General features: G+C 35.3%; 1 protein-coding gene across 1 annotated transcript in view; it reads right to left on the bottom strand.

Moving 5' to 3' along the window:
* PIK3CA (phosphatidylinositol-4,5-bisphosphate 3-kinase catalytic subunit alpha) overlaps positions 1-19,726 on the bottom strand; it is an 83,468-nt gene that overhangs the window by 6,092 nt on the left and 57,650 nt on the right. The window contains exons 7-20 of the mRNA XM_070406765.1: positions 18,803-18,908; positions 18,140-18,292; positions 17,914-18,051; positions 13,917-14,041; positions 12,737-12,818; positions 12,281-12,445; positions 11,959-12,062; positions 9,534-9,705; positions 7,016-7,122; positions 5,589-5,710; positions 4,695-4,773; positions 1,822-1,992; positions 1,141-1,258; positions 882-1,033 (exon numbers count right to left, since the gene is read on the bottom strand). Of these exons, the coding sequence (XP_070262866.1) occupies positions 882-1,033; positions 1,141-1,258; positions 1,822-1,992; positions 4,695-4,773; positions 5,589-5,710; positions 7,016-7,122; positions 9,534-9,705; positions 11,959-12,062; positions 12,281-12,445; positions 12,737-12,818; positions 13,917-14,041; positions 17,914-18,051; positions 18,140-18,292; positions 18,803-18,908 (1,794 nt within the window). The remainder of the gene's footprint in view (positions 1-881; positions 1,034-1,140; positions 1,259-1,821; positions 1,993-4,694; positions 4,774-5,588; positions 5,711-7,015; positions 7,123-9,533; positions 9,706-11,958; positions 12,063-12,280; positions 12,446-12,736; positions 12,819-13,916; positions 14,042-17,913; positions 18,052-18,139; positions 18,293-18,802; positions 18,909-19,726) is intronic.

A 19,726-nucleotide genomic window follows, 5' to 3' on the forward strand; every position in this document is an offset into this window, starting at 1 on the left:
GAAGCAAATGGCATTAATAGCTTTGGGTCTCTGCTCAAATGTCACCTCATTAGAGAGGCTTCCTTGGACAAACCTATAAAAAATAACATTCCTGCCCTAACCGGTTTGGCTCAGTGGATAGAGCGTCAGCCTGCGGACTCAAGGGTCCCAGATTCGATTCTGGTCAAGGGCATGTACCTTGGTTGTGGGCATATACCCAGTGGGGAGTGTGGAGGCAGCTGATCGATGTTTCTCTCATCAATGTTTCTAACTCTCTATCCCTCTCCCTTCCTCTGTAAAAAAATCAATAAAATATATTTAAAAAATAGCATTCCTCTCCTCAATCCCTTTATCCTACACTAGAACGTAAACTTCACGCACCCAAAAAGACTTTGTTTACTGCTTTATCTTCAGTACCTACAAGAAGGTCTGGCACATTAGGAGTTTAATAAGGATTTATTAAATGTATGAATCAATCCATTTAGGATTCAGGCTAGGGCCAGGACTAAGTTATAGATAAAACAAAATTTTATAAAAGGTTTTAAAAGTACTTTAAGGTTTAAGATAAACTACTTATAGTTGACTGAATTCCTCAAATTGCATGACTAAAAAATGTCTTAAGCACTATACATTATTTGTCAATATAGAGAAGGTGGAGTCCAAGTATTTTAACAGCAGTAAGTAAAAGCTTAATGTATTAAGAAGTTTAAAGATCACTTTCCTTTTAGACTTTGACTAACTAGTTTTCTTTTTCTTCACTGCATTATACAATAAATTAAAATATTCAGTTTATACTCCAATGTTAATATAACATCTTTTATTTATATTGATTGAAAAATATCAATTGGTTTAATATAGCAGCAAGAATTCTTCATTTTGTGCTTTTGATTTCTTGAGCTTACCTCTCAAATTCTCTTGTCTTGGTGCATTCCTGGGCTCCTTTACTAATCACTATTAAGAAATCTTGTGTCAAAACAAATGGCACACGTTCTCGTTTATAACCAAATTTTTTCTTCTTGTGATCCAAAAAGTGTCCAAAATCTATATGGAACAGCTTTCAAACAGAAAAAATTATGTTATAGTTTGATAAATGCAGAAATATAATATCCTGAATTAACAAGTTTAAGAACACCAAAAAGGTTGAAAAGAGAAAGCTATTACTTGTCCATCATCTTTAACCATGATGTTGCTATTGTGACGATCTCCAATTCCCAAAATGAAGGTAGCGACACAATATCCAGCACATGAACGTGTAAACAGATCAATGGCTGCATCATATCTACAAAGAAGAAATAAACTCTTTATGAGTTCTGTGGAAATACAGAGTGATCCAGTCCAAACTGGGAAAAGATGGTCAAAGTCTGTATTAAAGCAATGAAAACAATCACTGACATTAGGGGGAAGAGTAATTATGTCCAAAGAAGTGAGAAGTTTTGAGATTCTAAAATTTTCAAAGGTTTCTAAGGAATTTCCAGATACTCTCAGACCAATTCTTATTATAGTGAAAAAATACTTATTATGTCATTAAAAATATTTTTTCTAATTGCTATAACAATAACCTAGAAGTAAAAATTTTAATTTGCAATGTTCATTTTTCTAAAAAAGAATAAGCAATAAGAAAAACACCTTTTAGATAGCTATGTTGAATGTATAGGATTTCACTAAGTAATAAGCAATTCTGATGATTTAAACACAATCTCATGTATGTCAAAGGTTGAACATACTTTTTTCCAAAGTAAGTAAGCGGCTTTCTCTGGTCTAACTCAGAAGTATATTCAACCGTTAAAAGACGTGTCTGACAACAACGTGGATTACACAGGAAGCTAAGAATGACACACTCACATTTCCCCTTTGTTCTTGTCCTTGAGCCACTGGTGCAGCGTGTGGCTGTTGAACTGCAGGGCCCCTTTCAGGCCCCCTTTGCACTGGATCTGCATGATGGTGTGAGAGTTTCTCACCACCTCAATGAGCCCCACACAGTCCCCAATGGACAGGCAGCCATAAGGCAACATTCTGGAAAAGGATCGAAACATTTGCAGTTAAAGGACAGAATTTTAAAATAGCAAAGATTTTAACAGGCTAGTACATGAAAATTTGTATTTGCAAATCTGTCATGTTACTCCCTTAATCTTATTTTATTTTTTTATTATAGTACTAGAGGCCTGGTGCACAAATTCGTGCACCGGTGGGGTCCCTCAGACTGGCCTGTGCCCTCTTGCAATCTTGGACCCCTCGGGAGATGTCAGACTGCCGGTTTCAGCCCAAAACCATCTCCCGAGGGATGTAGTAGTGCATGAAGCGGCAGGCGGCCAGGTAGGAGCCCGGGCTGGACGCCACGCCGCTCGCTCCTACTCATCCCGGCCCCATTGTGCCTGCCGCTGCCTGGTAGCGCTGCTGCGGAGGTGGGAGAGGCTCGCACCACCACAGCTGTGCTTGCCAGCTGTGAGCCCGGCTTCCGGCTGAGCAGTGCTCCGGTTGTGGAAGCGCACTGACCACCAGGGGGCAGCTCCTGCATTGAGCATCTGCCCACCTGGTGGTCAGTACGAGTCACAGCTACCGATTGACCGGTCGCTCAGTCATTCCATTACTTAGGCTTTTATATATATAGATGACATTCCTAGAAAAATCCTCAAGACGATCTGCCAGCATTTATTATAACCTTGAATTGAGAAAACATTTACTTGTATATCAGAAAAGCATTAAGAAAATTATTATGGCAATTAAAATTTTATAAACATTTGTAGCTTAAAAATATGAATTTAAAGATGTTTCATTGACATCTAAATAATACTTTAAGGCAACAGTTTCAAATTTTTGGTCTCAGGACTTGTTAATATTCTTAAAAATTACTGTGGAGTCCCAAGAGTTTTTATTTATATGGGCTATATCTATTGATATTAGAAATTAAAATGGAAAAAATAAAATATTAATGAATTCATAAAATAATTATAAAATAACAACAAGCTATTATAAGGTAATATAAATAACATCTATTATGATATAAAAGACTATTAAAAAACTTAGTGAGAAGAGTAGCACTGTTTTTCATTATTTCAAATTTCTTGAATGTCTAGCTTAACAGTATGAGCTGAATTCTCATGTATGCTTCTATATTCAATCTAATGCAGTATTTTAATGGAAGGAAGCTTAGAGTTTGAGTCCGCCTACCTCTTTACTTAGTCAGCTCTTCTTAAAGCTAATCATGAATAATCAGATCCAAGGGCTTAAGAAATACCCTGAAGCACATGACACTAAATTGTTTGTGAATCTCTCCCTCTTTGGGGTTCTGTGAATCACTTACTCTTGTCCTCCTACTCTTTTGAACATTTTTCTTATGGAATCTTTTCTTCTATCTGCTCTGGTAAATACAGGAATTTCTTAAGGCTGTACTCCTGCTCATTCTCTTATTTATATTTTATTGCTACTGAACGTGCTCATAGTTTAAAGAGTCACATAGTCCCTATAAGGCTAGTTAGGAAGAAAAACAAAACACCACCAAACAGAATCACCATAATCCTGAATCTAAGTTTTGCCAAGAATAAATAAAAATGTTATCATTTTATTTAAAATTAAACTTTAAACAAAAATTTTAACCTGAATTTAATTAAATTTAAAGAATAATATTTAGAAAATATTATGACTTAAAAACTTTCTAAAGATCCAATTTACTTTCCAATGACCAAGCTCAACTTTAGATGCTTTTTTTGCACAGTCACTAATTTACAATTAAATATCTTTAATTACCAGAGTTATATAGTTAAATCTTTCCTCTACTGTCTAGTTCTGCATTCTCTTTTGTACTCTACTTCCCTGGGAGTGCTGGTAGCAGTGGCATGTGGATCTCTCACAACAGGAAATTATACCAAAAAAGGAAACCTGATTCATATAACAGGAATTGTTTTTGGAAGGCAGCAGGGATTAGGCAAAGAATAAAAGAAATTAAGAATTAAAGTTGATAACTAAAATTTGTAATTTGGCAGGTTACTTGAGATGTCCATTTTTCTTCTTTGCCATAAAAGGGTTCTATTATTTGTCACCGATACACTTTTATATACAAGCTATTCTTAATCTAGAAGAAGCATACAAATAAACCCTAATCTAGCTAGTGTTGATTCCTATCTCTTATGCCCACTTATAGACAAAATACTTCTGGAGAGTGTGGCCTTTGCCTGAAAGATCCTAGATTTGCAAAGTAAGAGAAGGAAAAACCATTAGAAGCAAAGGTCACTAGAAGATGACGCATGAGAGAAAACTTGGAGATAATACTGGTGATTGTGGAAGGCTGGCCAGAAATCAACAGAATGGTAAAAGCTTTAAGATTAGTTGCTTTCATAAATTTTTCTGCAAAATTGACTCAAGACTAGAGAATTTAGAAAGTTTTAAAATTAGAAAATTTAAAGTTATGAAAGAAACTTTCTTCTAAACTCAACTTCTGAAAGACAACAGGGGCCTTTTGTCTCCTATGTCCTGTTCCTAAACACACTCACAGTTACAATCTACCAGCTTATAAGAGAGAGCTCTTCTTACTTAGCTGAATCTCAGTAGGTAGTGTAAGCCAAAGAGGAGGAGGACAAAGGAAAGGAACTAGTGTTAATTACTGCCCTATACTTTTCTTTACAGATGTATGCCTCTACATGCTTTAAAATTAATATTTACGAATAGCTTACTTTTTTAGGGTAATTTTCAACAAACATGATGCCTTATTGGTTACCTACCGAAGATCAAGACCTTGATTTTGCCAGATATTTTCCATAATGCGAATAATTTGAAGTGTTAGCATATCTTGCCGCAAATCTGAAATTCAAATAATATGTACTACCACTTAATGCCATAAGTACACATTTGGGTATCATGTCATCACATTGTTTTCAAATGATAAATAAATAAAGCTATGTTTACTCTTCAAAATAATCTATAAGGAAGCAATATTTTGACTCTTTAACCCATTTCTAAAGTATCTACATAAACTCATCTATATAACAATGTAGGATAAACTATTTTCCAAACATTTTAAATTAAAACATTTATTTTTCTGAATTCTTAAATGTGAACATGTTTATACTTAAACATTCGATTAACTGAATTCAACGCTGAAATGTCATTTCCCCAATGGAAACCCATCAGTGACCCTCACACTGCTCCCCCACAGCCTGTTCTCCAAGTAAATTAGGGTCTCCTTTCACATGATTTCTTAGCAAACTACACTTTTCCTTTGTACCATGGCTGTAATTTTATTTTTATAATTATTTGTCTTACATCCCTCTCTTCTCTGCTAGAATGTGACCTTTAAGAGGGCAGGGATTCTGTTTTGTTTATTCTTACAACCCCACTGTCCAGCACATCAAATGTTTATGGAATAAATGGACACTCTCATAGCTAAACAAATGATAGTTAGAAACAGATTCAAGCTTTCTGATTCTAAACCAGTACTTCTTTTCAATAATTATACATACATATTCTAAAGGCCAAGACATCTGCTTAATATTACACATTTTACCACATGCATATTCCTTAAATAGCTTTCAATAGTCTTCATGGTTCATAAATATCCTGTCTATAAAAGGATAGCTAAATTCATGCATCATAGGTTCATTAATACTCTTCCTTACCATCCCCATTTTTAAAGATGATCTCATTGTTCTGAAAGAGTAACTCTGACATGATGTCTGGGTTCTCCCAATTCAACCACAGTGGCCTTTTTGCAGAGGACATAATTCGACACTCTTCAAGCCTTTAAAATAGTTAAACACTTTAATAGGCACTTTAGCTTTATTATTCTTTTACCCTCAAATTAATTTTAAAATAGCATAGCTTTCTAAAGTTTCTACTTGATTTTATTAATGAATTCATTTCTAAGGGATTATAAAGAGAAAAGTTCAGTTGTTTAGAGGGTTGTCCTGATACACCAAGGTTGAAGGTTCAATCCCTGGTCAGGGCATATATAAGCGACCAATGAATGAGTAGATTAATTGGAACAGCAAATTGATGTCCCCCCCCCCCCTTCCCTCCCTCCCTTCCTCGCTCTCTCAAATCGATAAATAATTTAAAAAAGTAAAAAATATTAAGCTTAAAAATTAACTACATAATAACTTATGAATTTTCAACAAACATAGGGACACATTATTAGTTTTTTTTTTTCCTATTCACATTCTTTTTTTCAATCCTCACCCAAGGATGTTTTTTCCATTGATTTTCAGAGAAAGTGGAGAGGAGGAGGGAGAGGAAGAAAAAAAGAAAAACATCAATGTGAGAGAAACATCAATTGGTTGCCTCTCACACGTGCCCCAACCTGGGCTGGGGACTGAACCTGCAACCCAGATATGTGCCTTTGACTGGAATTGAACTCGGGACCCTTTGGTGCGCAGGCTGATGCTCTAACCACTGAATAACGTCAGCCAGGGCCACATCGTTAGTTTTACAGATATTACATTCCATTTCTTATCCTATGATACAAGAAATTCTGGCTCTAGAGTGTTTTAAACTCCATTATTAAAGTAGTAAAACTCATTCTGAACTTAAGAAAATTTTGTAACTCTTACTTTGTAGGGTAGGAGAATGGGAGAAGGAAGCATGTACAAGGTGGAGAAAAAGTAGGTTTACAGTTGTTTGTATAGGAAATAATACAACAATTAATAAATAATACACGAATAAACTGTGCTTCATGTATTCACAACTGTAAACCTACATTTGCCTCACCCTGTATAATGGAATATTCTAATTATAATGGACTTTTTAAAATATATATATTTTTATTGATTTCAGAGAGGAAGGAAAAGGGAGAGAAACATCAATGATGAGAGAGAATTATTGATTGGCTGCCTCCTGCACCCCCAAACTGGGGATCAAGCCCACAACCTGGGCATGTGCTCTTAACCGGAATCGAACCTGGGATCCCCCCAGTCCACAGGCCGACATCAACCCACTGAACTAAACCAGCTAGGGCTAATTATAATGGACATTTTGACTTTTCTCAAGATTTTCTCCAAAGAGGGTACTATTTAAATATATAAATAAAACTTCCAATAAGGTACCTTACCTGAGATTTCCTAATTGATGAGCAGGATTTAGAGGAGATAGAAAGCCCTGTAGAGCATCCATGAAATCTGGTCGCCGCATCTGCTCAACTAAAAATTTCATCTGTACCTGATAAATTAGTGTAATCGTGATTAGAGATGAGCTCATAAAAGATAAAACTAACTGCTAATTTCTTTTATACACTGGAACCTCAGCCTTTGAATTGATAGCTTGGATTGGCAGCATTCTAGTTAGATGTGTTTCTGTAACACAGAGCAGACAAACCCAGGCAGAGGTGAGAGTGACAGCACTGTGCACCTCCCTGTGAGCAGAACTCTGCCTGATGACAGAGGCAATGCTTTGGCTCTAGAACAGGGCGTGGTCAACTACAGCAGGTCAGTGGCCAGATTTTGTAAATCATATTGAATTGAATATAGCCATGCCCATTCATTTAGACTTTGGCTGTTTTCTCACTCAAACAGCAGAGTTAAGTAATTACAACAGAGTCCACATGGCCTGAAAATCTATTTATTATCTGGCCTTGTAAGAAAAAGTTTGCTGACCCACTGTTGTGGAGGGAAAGCTATGGAGACATCATGTTCACTCTCTTTCTGTTGGGTAGAAAAGGTCAAGGGAGGCTAAAAGGAACTGCTGGGAAAAGGACTTATAAAAACATTTGTTACACTCAGTCTCACACTATACTCATGCTCTAGCATAGAGTTAGAAAGGAACATGCTTTTTAAATCAGTTCAAAGCAGAGCCCAGACTGCTGAGCTATCATGCAATAATTGCCATTTTATTTTAGAAAACCTCTATCTATTGAAAATGTAAAATATGAGTGGGGAACAAAAAAAAGAGTTTAGGATTTCATAATAAATTTATATTCATGCTGGATTTTAGTAACAAATCCCCGCCCCCTCTTCCTCACTATGTATAAGTGAATAGCTAGAAAATGTAGTCATCACTGATCATGTAAAGGCATTTCTTTCTCTGTCGCTATCAGCCCTAATGTTAGCACACTGTTTCCTGCACTTTATCATTGTTATGATAAAATACAAACCACACAAAGTAACTGCCTTTAGTCCTATGACTGGGGCAGTACTTTACATCCCTGTGACCATTCAGTAACTTCCAATTTGTATTTTTTAATCTGTTCACTTTTTTCAATCATCCCCAACTCCCTTCCATCTGACAACCATTAAAAAGTTCTCTGCATCTATTAGTCTGTTTCCGTTCTGCTTGCTCAGTTGTTGTTGTTTTTTTTAGATTCCACAAATCCTATGACTGCGTTTTTAGTTCCCTATCACAACTCCATTTAAGCCAATAGTAATCTGAGTAGTGAATTTCATGTTCCTAATTAACCCACTGTATCATGGCCAATCTGTTATATAAAATTCTAGTTTAGAAAAAATGCCTATATTTACTAATTTAACTAATATCTAGTTTTTTTTTTCTTATCTCAGTTACAATATAAATCTAATAAGCGTTATTCTTTCAAAGCAGTCTAGTCCCCTCTTGCTCACAATTCCATCATCAGAAACAGTATAATTATTTTCTAAGAATCTACATTTAAACTTATATATATACCACAACTTTAATAAAATCAATTCTGTGGCATTTAGATTAAAACAGTAACTTTTTTTTTTTACAGAAAGTAATATTTTTTCAAGCAATATTGATGAAGATATTAGAAAAATTAATTTACATTCTGTGTACTTTGGGGACTCACTAATAAGCTGGGATTTTTTTTTCATTTCATTAGAGATGAAGTATGATTTCACTTTTAACTATAAAATATGGTGGAATAAAGGATAAAGAATAGGAAAAGCTCATGAAATATCTTCATATTTCATATTCCTCAGAAACTCTAAGCTTGACTGCACTTGACTAAAGCGTGACATATTCACTGAGTAACTAAGTCCATTTTAAACTCTGAAATGTAAACACTAATTTTCTTCCACTCATTTTCAAGGTCATTACTAAAAGAGTAAGTGACACAGAATAGGGAAAATTATTTTTATTTATTTTTTAATAATTCTTTATTGTTGAAAGTATTGGAAAAATTATTTTTAAAAGGATTATATAAAAAAGAAAGGAAGAGAGAGAGAGAGAACTAACATTTACCGGGCACTTCCCATGTTCTAGGGACTGTGACAGGAGCTTTGCATATCTCATATAATTTAATTATCACAACATTATGAAGAAAGAATTATTCCCATTTTATAGATAAGGAAGATGAATCTCAAAGACTAAATAATGTGTCCAACATTACACAGCCAAGAGCCAGTGGAAATGGATACAAATCCTAATATGCTTGATTCTAAGACCCATTATCTGCATATGCAGAGGTGGGCAAAAGTAGGTTTACACTTGTTCATATGGAAATAATACAAATAAACAATACAATTATAAATAAATATTAATTATTTGTGTACTCACAATTATAGACCTACTTTTGCACACTCCTGTACACTGGGCTTTCAAAAAACCCTGCCACACTGCAATAAAGAGTTTTAAAAACAAACTAAACAGTCATATACCTTTTGAGTCTCATCCTTTTTCTCTTGTTTGAGAATGTCAGTTAAGTTGATGAGCTTTTCCATAGCCTCGACTTGCCTGTTCAGGTGCTTCAAATACATCCCACATGCACGGCAGTAGGATTCCAAAAGCAGGCCAAACCTCTGACTAACTGTTTTATTGTGCATCTCAGATCTAGAGGAACAGAGCAAGATTAAAACAAAAAGGACAATACACACCCCCCCCCCACATATATTCTCAAATGAGTATATATATATTTAAAAATTTTTTTTCTAAATTCAATAAATGTTATATCATACTAAAAATAAAATAATTTAAAACTTATCATTCAGAAGCAAAGCAATCGAGAGTTTGATAGTTCTTCAAATGTCAATGTACTAGCTTTTAGGTTTATTTCAACTAATTTTTATTAACTAATCTCTCAGTACAAGATATATAAACATGAACAAAGGGAAAGTAGGAACAAAAATATAATGAATAGGGAGGGAGTTAAGAGTTCAATGAATACTGTTTGACTCTGCTGGCATACATGTTCCTTTTCTACACTGTCTCAGAATTTAAGTTATTTTTTTGGCGGGGGGGGGAATGAAATGAAATTTTATTAAGCAACATTGCTAAATACATAATAATTTTCCAAATATGATAAAAACTATAAATCTAGAAATCCCAGAAGCTCAACTAACCCAGCCAAAAGGAACTTAAAGAGAAAATCCCAAAATAAATTTATTCCAGCTTCTAGGTTTCATTTTAAATTTTAACATTTAAAAAACCATGTTAACTACAAATCTGTTTCTAAATTTAGAAAAAAGTGTTTGGTTTATGACCCCTAACTTTGAGTATTAGGTATATCTGATTCTACATAATTTTTTCTATTCTTAATTAGCTTCTTTTCTAATGAGAAATTTGAGATTTTTGTTATTATTCTTCTGAATTCCAATTCCAAGGTAAGATTTTTTTCTTTATTTTGGGATATTTTAATCCACACACACAGTGAAACCAAATATACCATTAATCAACATTAACCTAGCAAATTTAACTTTACTTAAAGTAGAATCAAAGTCTTTAAAATATTTCAGCTCTCATTCCTGTAGAAAATTCAGTTTTGAATTTCACTGTTTATTTAATTCTAAAGAGAAAAGGTTAAGGGGAAACTTATCAATGGTACCACATATTTTCAATATGGAAAATTCTTCCAGACAAACAAAAGCTATCCTATCTGATAAAAGATAAAAAGGGTAATTAACCATACCTCCACTACGCTTACCATTGGCTAATCAGGGCAAATTAACTGCTAACAAAGATAGCAGCCGGCAGCCACGCAGCTGAAGCGAGCAGGAGGCTTGCTTGCTCCAGTGATGGAGGAAGCCAAGGTTCCCTGCCTGCTGCGGCCCGGCTCTGAGCCCAAAAGCAACAATGTTTCAATTATAGAAGCTAAACAAACCCCAGATACTGCTTTCAGCTGGCCGTGGCCACGGAGCTGGAGTTGGCTCTTAGCTCCAGTGATGGCAACTAAGTTTCAATTATAGAAGCTAAACAAACCCCAGATACCTGCTTTCAGCAGGCGTTGGCCTCAGAGCTGCAGCGAGCAAGGACGGCAACAAAGTTTCGATTATAGAAGGTAAATAAATCCCAGAATTAAAAAGAAAAAGAAAAAAAGGAGAGGCTGGGAGCTTCAGTTGCTGGCCAGCCTGAAAACAGCCCTCAGCCCCTCACCCAGACTGGCCAGGCACCCCATTGGGGACCCTCACCCTGAAGGGGGTGTGACCAGATGCAAACAGCCATCAGCCCCTCAACCAGGCTGGCCAGGCACCCAAGCGGGACCCCCACCCTGACCTGGGACACCCTTCAAGGCAAACCAGCCGGCCCCCACCCGTGCACCAGGCCTCTAGTAAAAGGGTAATATGCAAACTGACCCTAACAGCAGAAAGACTGGGAATGACAGGTCACTATGACACACACTGACCACCAGGGGGCAGACACTCAATGCAGGAGCTGCCCTCTGGTGGTCAGTGCGCTCCCACATGGGGGAGCTCTGCTCAGCCACAAGCCAGGTTGATGGCTGCCAGTACAGTGGTAGTGGTGGGAGCCTCTCCTGCCTCCTCAGCAGCGCTAAGGATGTCTGACTGCAGCTTAGGTCAGTTCCCCGCTGGCAAGTGGACATCCCCCGGGGGCTGCCGGGCTGCCAGAGGGATGTCTGATTGCCATCTTAGGCCCAACCCCCCTGGGGAGAAGGCCTAAGCCAGCAGGTGGTCATCCCCCAAGGGGTCCCAGACTGCAAGAGGGCACAGGCCGGGGTGAGGGACCCCTTGCCCCCCAGTGCACAAATTTTTGTGCACCGGGCCTCTAGTAGTATATAAGTATGCATATTTATACATAAAGAAAGTAATATGTCTGTAGATAATTTAATAGGAAAATAATTTGACTTACTTTAAATGCCAAAAGAAAAAGTGCCCAATCCTTTGATTAGTCAATGCTTTTTTGAGTAAAAATCTCACAAGCAGGTTATCCAAATACTGTTCATATTTTAGGACCTATGTGTTTAAAAACAAACAAACATAAAACAACTTTACATCAACCAGAGTCAAATTTTGCATGGTTGGAATTAAAGGTAATTTTTTAGAAAGAAAGTAGATACTACTGGTGACAAAACTAATTTTTAAAAAAAGCATAAAATCAGTTAATACAGTAGAGGTTTTGGAAGTTGCATGGATTTAGAATAAAACAATTTTTCTTTTTTACATTATTTTACCTGTACTAGCTGAATTAGATACTGAGAAAGTTTGTCATCTGTTAAATATTTTTCTAAGCATCGAACAGCAAAACTTCGAACCATAGGGTCTGGGTAGTTGCAGTCCAGAAGCTCCATAGCTTGTTCGGGTTTGATTGGAGGCCAGTCTTTTACCAAGCAGTACATCTGTGCATGAGAAAGACCACAAATCATATTTTTAAAGCAAAGACAGTTGTGAATGAACCCTTCATTTTAAAATTAGTTTAGATAAAAGTCCCCTTATAAATTCAGTGCTTAAAATGTTCAGTCCTAATTAATTAATTATATCAATGGAAGCAATCTGAATGGTATTTTTCTCTACTATATTACCATTATCAATTAACTTAAAACAGTCTATTTCACCTCATAGTTATGCAGACTTTGTGAGAGAAAACAATCCGAGCAACAGTTATTCAGGAATCTCAAACATGCATTTACCTGAGCTACTTCATCTCTAGAATTCCATTTAACAGACAGAAGCAATTTGGGTAGAATTTCAGGGATAGTTACACAATAGTGTCTGTGTGGAAAAGATAAAACAAAATAAAAAACATTCTTGCATGTTATTCATAAGGCCTAGATATCTAAATTTCCAACTATACAATCTTTAAGAAGTTCCAAACACTTAACATTTTATCATTACTAGCCTTCCTTAAAATCAAAAGAAATCAGTGTTTTAACATTTTGTTGCATATATATATGTACATAGATACTTAGATACAGTTATAATGGCAAGGGAGGCAAAAGAAAAATCCAAATGGAAGGCAGGTACTTAGGAAAAATTGTGAATTTATTTTATAACACTCTTTATGTAGCTCCTTTTATTCACCTACTTAAGCAACTTGGACCATGAGAAGAGTCACCACTTCTACTGTGGTCACGGAAAACAATTTATATTTTAAGGAACTTCTGCAGAAATGCACTGCAATTGCTTTATTTAAATAAAACAGTGTCTCCAAGTAGTACGATAACTTCTTCATAAGTAAAAATAAGGCATTACACTATTACTTTGAGGAAGTGTAAGAAAAAAAGGAAAATGAAGGGAACTCCTAAAAATGGAAATATCCAATGGTCGGCAAACTGCGGCTCGAGAGCCACATGCGGTTCTTTGGCCCCTTGAGTGTGGCTCTTCCACAAAATACCGACTTCTGTGCATGGGCTACGAAGTTTCAATCGCACTGTACATGCGCGCCTGCACGTGGTATTTTGTGGAAGAGCCACACTCAAGGGACCAAAGAGCTGCATGTGGCTTGTGAGCCGCAGTTTGCCGACCACTATTAGACCAACTAAATTGATCTAAAACAACAGGATATTTTTTTGGGATCTTGAATTTTATTAAAAAGCAAAAATAAAAACCAAATCCTAAAAAAGGTGTTATCAACTTAGAATTTTTAAAAAAGCAATCAATGTCCAAAGTTAATACCAATGCAGCATGATCTCTCTAGAAATATTGCTCTATATCTACAACTTTAAAAAGGATGTTTGTGTAAAAAGTCATGTGTATTATGCTTTATTTACTTTAATAGGTATGGTAGAAAAAAAGGCAAGATCAGCCAAAGCCAATTCTTTATTTTCTTCTGTAACATAAGAAACGGAGACTCTTCATCTTAACACTTACCTGTGGCTCCAAAGAAAATCTTTCTCCTGCTCAGTGATTTCAGAGAGAGGATCTCGGGTACAAATTGCTCGGAGCTGTTCTTTATCATTTTCCCTTAATTCGTTGTCTCTAGCTAGTCTGTTACTCTGTAAAATAAAGTAATATCTTATATGATTTTCTCTGCTGTATTTTTCATGAGTGATCCACATAAAAAAAGAAAGAAAACTGTCAGTACACTTTATATTGCTTATTAACTGCTGTGAAACAGTTTACTATTGCCATGACAAGACTTTATTTTCAGGAATAGGGAAGAATCAGCTCAAGACAGTATTTGTGGAACAAATCCAGTAACTTTTTTTTCTTCTTCCAGTAACTTATTTGGTTAACATTACCACCAACCACAGAACAGTAACTGCTAAAGTTAGTCAGGGGTAAGAAACTGGATACTAGGCGTTAGTTGTGAATAAATTATAATGTTTCTGGAATAAGAGAATATGAAATAGTAATATAATAAAATTAAAATGTAAATTCTTTCATAATGGTTGCTTGGATACATCCTAATAGTCACTTTTAAGCTTTCAAATTTAAAAAGTAAAAATAAGGGAAAAAAAGTAGAAGCAATATCCCCATTAAAACCATGCACATTGCATGTTTGGAAACCAAAAACACCACAACTTTTGGTACAATTCCAAATAATGTATTTTTTTCTTTAAATGTAGATATATTAACTATGTAATAAATAATTATGAATTCACATTAATGTATTATAAAAAAACAATTATATATCCTTTAGAAAGGGTTACATATATTCCTAATGGCTAAAAATGAAAGTAAACATCCATGCTACTAGGTTTTTATACATTTAAACATTGTTAATTTATCTAACAGTATCAACAAATATTACTAGCACATATTTACTTAACAAATATTTATTAAAGCATGGAATGTGTGCCTTGTCTTGTTCTTACTGTTTGGGGTCATAAAATTATAAAAGAACCTGTATTATTAACAGGGCCATTGCTACAGTGGAAAATTAAATGAACAAATAAGAAAAATATTGGAAAGTTGATTTAAATACTCTGGGTGATGTAACAGAGAATGAGTAACTACTTTAGACTGGGTGCTCAGAAATTGCCTCTGAGGAGGCATGAAAAGGTAATGTTTAATTGTAATCCAAGTGACAAGAAAGAACCATCCACACCAAGATCAGGAAAAGACTACTGCAGATGGAGGAACAAGACAAGTGCCTCAGGGGAAGAATGAGCTTGGTGTGAAGGAGGCACAGGAAGAAGGCCAGTGAACCTGCAGCCCAGTAGGTGAGGGAGAGGAGTGAGAAATTTGCAGGTCAGGGTAAAAGGTTTGGATTTTATTTTCAGTGGAAGTTAGTTAACCAATGAATATCATGATTTGATTTATGTTTAATAAAGATCATTCTGGGTCCTCTGCAGGGGGAGGGAGACCAGTCAGGAGGCTACTGGAATAATAGCTTGGGTAAGAGATAAAAAATGCTTCACCTTCAATTCACCAGGAAAAGTAGTCATTACCACTTACCATCTGGGTCCATGGACTTTTAATTCTTTTGCATTATTTACTTATTTTTATGTTTATAGTTTTAATATAGGATAACAGAGAAGAATAAGTGATGGTGAAAAACAATTATATGACAACAATTATATTTTTTAAATATAATAAAACCAAGGTTATTATCCAAAATAAGCAACATCCTTTGAATGCAACTAACTGCTTGCTTATCAACTGTCATGCATGAGGCTGGACATATTCATCTTATAAATACTAAGTCCAGATTTTAAATACATATCTAGTAAGTTCTAGCTTATCATTACTACTGGTTCTTCTCGTACTCACATGTCAAAATGCAGCATTTTTGAAAACCTTGATGCCTCATAATTTTTTTTTTTTTTTTTAAATATATTTTATTGATTTTTTACAGAGAGGAAGGGAGAGAGATAGAGAGTTAGGAACATCGATGAGAGAGAAACATCGATCAGCTGCCTCCTGCACATCTCCCACTGGGGATGTGCCCGCAACTCAGGTACATGCCCTTGACCGGAATCGAACCTGGGACCTTTCAGTCCGCAGGCCGACGCTCTATCCACTGAGCCAAACCGGTTTTGGCGATGCCTCATAATTTTGTTAGAGAGAATGGCCATCTTCTTTGCTTCATATTTGTAAAACATTTCTATTTTTACACTTACAGATACCAATCAGAATAATGGATCCAAGGAATTTTTAAATTTCTACATCACCTTTTTCTTTCCAGTTACAGATATAACTAATTGGATAGGGATATGGACATGTCATGAGAATGCTTATCAGTATTTCAACCCTAACTTAAAATTTAAGGAATTCCTCCTCATTTATGACAGAACTAGAGGCCCGATGCAGGAATTTGTGCACAGGTGGGGTCTGGCCCACCAGCCCCAATCGGGGCGATCATTAGATAAGTTATTTAGACTCCTTATGCCTGTTTCTTTACTGGTGAAATAAGGGTTATTATAGTACCTACTTCACAGAGATTGCTCTTAAGATGAAATGAGATAATATGTGAAAAGTGATTGGTATGGCATTGGGTACACAGTAAGCACTCGATAAATATTAACAATTATCATCAAGGAATTATTTTTCTAATTTATTGATTTAATGAGAGGAAGGAAAAGAGGAAGACAGATGGGGTGGGAGGGGGGAGAGAGAGAGCAAGAGAAAGAAAGAAACAGCGATTTGTTGTTCCACTTATTTAAGCATTCATTGATTGCTTCTTGCAGGTGCCCTGACTGGGAATCGAACCTGCAAATTTGGCTTGTCAGGACGATGCTTTAACTAACTGAGCTACCTGGTCAGGACAGTTATCATAAAGGAATTAAACTTATAGAATAGAGGCTACATATTTCAAGAAAGAGAATCTCTTTTTAATGTCAAAAAAGTTAATTTTAATTGTACTTTTAGTATCTGACAAAATTCAGTAATGATTTTAAATTTATTTGTACTTAAAATAGCCTTTCTATATTTTTGAAAGTGCATAGGCAGGAAGGGTAAAGTTTATTCTTCTTCTTCTTCTTCAGTTTACAAAAGGGATTGGTAAACTCCCTATTGAAAGTTCCTAAATGTGGGATTGCTGGCTGCCCCTGGGTGCTGCTGTTATTGTACCAGGAATATGTAAAATATGATAGGCATATTTCAGGACCTCTTGGTCCATATTCGATTGGTTGGTCTATCTATGACCTATAACTAGGTCAAAACAAAAGTAATAAATTTGAAAATTAGAAAAAAAAGTTAACAAAGAACAAAAACATCTTCTCTTAGCACTGACACCTTTGTCCTTGAGAAATAAGGAAGAGTTAGAGTTAATGGTTCCTACACCATTATTTTGTAGTTCCAAATTTATGGCCAAGATCAGACAACTAGATCAATATTTAAATCCTATTTTATATATATGCTTTTCTAGGGGATTGAGCTATGGTGGTGAAGCAATGTCCTCTGCTTCCATGCTCACCTCACAATATATTTATACGTTGGCTCAACTTCAAGGTTACTATTTCAAAAAAGTCTTCTCTGAACCCAATATTAGCCTTTGTCTTCTATCCCTCTGTTAGTCATTCTTGGCACACTATTGCTTTTTCCTTCTTGGCACTTATCATAATCTATAATCTTATATTTTTGCTTTTACCTGCTTAATATCTATTTTCATCATTAGACTACATACTCAGTAGAGGTCTCTTTAGGTTACAATGTTATTGCCTGGTACATGTCATACATTAATGGCATTCAATAAGTATTTGTTAAATGAAGGCAGGCTAGAGCTCTGAAAAGTAAGGAGAGGTAGGGCTGCAGTAAAAATATTAGCATATAGAGAATTTTATTATATTGCAATACTGTCCAAGCACCTACAGTAGCTATGCCAGTGTAACTAAAACATATGAAACCCCTTCTGTATAAAGAGTATGTACCCAAATCCACTGATTATGGCTGATACTTAAGAAAACTTAGTGATATGTCTTACCAGTCCTGCATGGGAATAACTAAATCCTGCTTCTCGGGACACAGACCAGTTGGCATGCTCTTCAATCACTGACATATCTGGAAACTTTACCACACTGCTGCTGAACCAGTCAAACTCCATCTCTAAGCATGGGGTTTCCTAAGAAATAGAATAAAAGTTATTACATATATATTGTGTTTGACTGTCATAAAAAAAAAATTCTAATTTATAATAAGAAAAAGCTTACTTTATTTGGATTTGACCCAGTAACACCAATAGGATTCAGCAAATCTTCTAATCCATGAGGTACTGGCCAAAGATTCAAAGCCATTTTTCCAGATACTAGAGTATCTGTGTAATCAAACAAGTTTATATTTCCCCACGCCAATGGACAGTGTTCCTTAAAACACACAAACAAACAAACCGAAAAATATTCACTACTCTTTGGGTTAAATTATTAAACCTGTTTCAAAACACTTTTCTTCCCCAGAAAGGAGAATTCAACAACTATCTCCATAACAATGTCTACAACAAACTATATTAATTTTTACAAAGTATAAATATCTCGCTTTCCTTTTTCCCATTTGAAATAACATGTATTTTCTCTAATTATTATTATCCTTAGGAAATATAAACCAAAGCAAGCAAGACAGATATTTGCATGTAGTCACTTAACAGCTATTTGTGTGTAGTCACTTGGCATATTCGAAAATTGTATCGGTATGACCAGGACAAACTCACTATTTATAAATAAATTCTAAAAACTTTCACAAGATATTTTTCTATGATACATTTATTAATTTAAAAATTTTAAATTATTTATTTTAGATAAAGAAAAATAATATCCATTTCTTGATAAAAATTCAATATGCTGTAATATTTGGAGTTTCTAAAGGTGAATATAATTTACCTCTTTAGCACCTTTTCGACCTTTAACAGAACAAATGGAAAGGCAAAGCCGAGCAGCACGAGGAAGATCAGGAATGTATATGTCATAATTCAGCCATTCATTCCACCTATGTAAAATTAAAAAAAAAAACACAATTTATTCCCCCCAAAAAGCGTTTATCCAGAGCATATGAATGACTCCTACAAATCATAAAGAAAAAAATAAAGTGGAAAACAGGCCAGAGATCGAATGGAACAGACATTTATCCAAATGGCCAATAAACATGAAAAAGTAGGCCATATCACTTGTCATCCAAAAAATGCAAAATAAAATGTCATGGAACTATCACTATACAAGAGATTAGCTAAAACTATAAGGATTAATGATACCAAGGAGTGGTTAAAAAAATGTGTAGTTTCAGGAAATCTCATATTCTGCTAGTGGAGGTGTAATTTATACAACCAATTTGGAAAGCATAATGTACTAAAACTGACCTATGACATCTCCACCTCAAGGTATAAAATCAAAGAAATGAGTGCACTTGTGCCTAGAATGTTAACAGAATTATTTACAATATTCCCAAACTGCAAACAATCTTAATGTCTAATAGATTAGATAAATTGCAGTATATTCATATAATGGAGTACACAGTAATGGAAATGAACACCAGCTATTTACATCATGGATGAAATCTTAAAAACACATAATATTAAGTGAAAAAAGACACAAAAGAATATCTACTCCTTGAGTCCATTTACATAAAATTCAAAAAGCCCAAACTAAACAATAATTTTAGAAGGATAGTAGCTACCTTTAGAGAGGAGAGAAGACTAATGGTCTGGGAGCGGAGATGAGGAGGGAGGGACTTTTAGAATACTGTTAAATGTTCTATTTCTTGACCAGTGTAATGCTTATATAAATATTCATTTTGTGATAACTCACTAA

This window comes from Myotis yumanensis, unplaced genomic scaffold (genome assembly GCF_028538775.1).
Source record: "Myotis yumanensis isolate MYYU_CA2020_CCGP unplaced genomic scaffold, mMyoYum1.0.hap1 SCAF_2, whole genome shotgun sequence".
NCBI lineage: Eukaryota > Metazoa > Chordata > Mammalia > Chiroptera > Vespertilionidae > Myotis > Myotis yumanensis.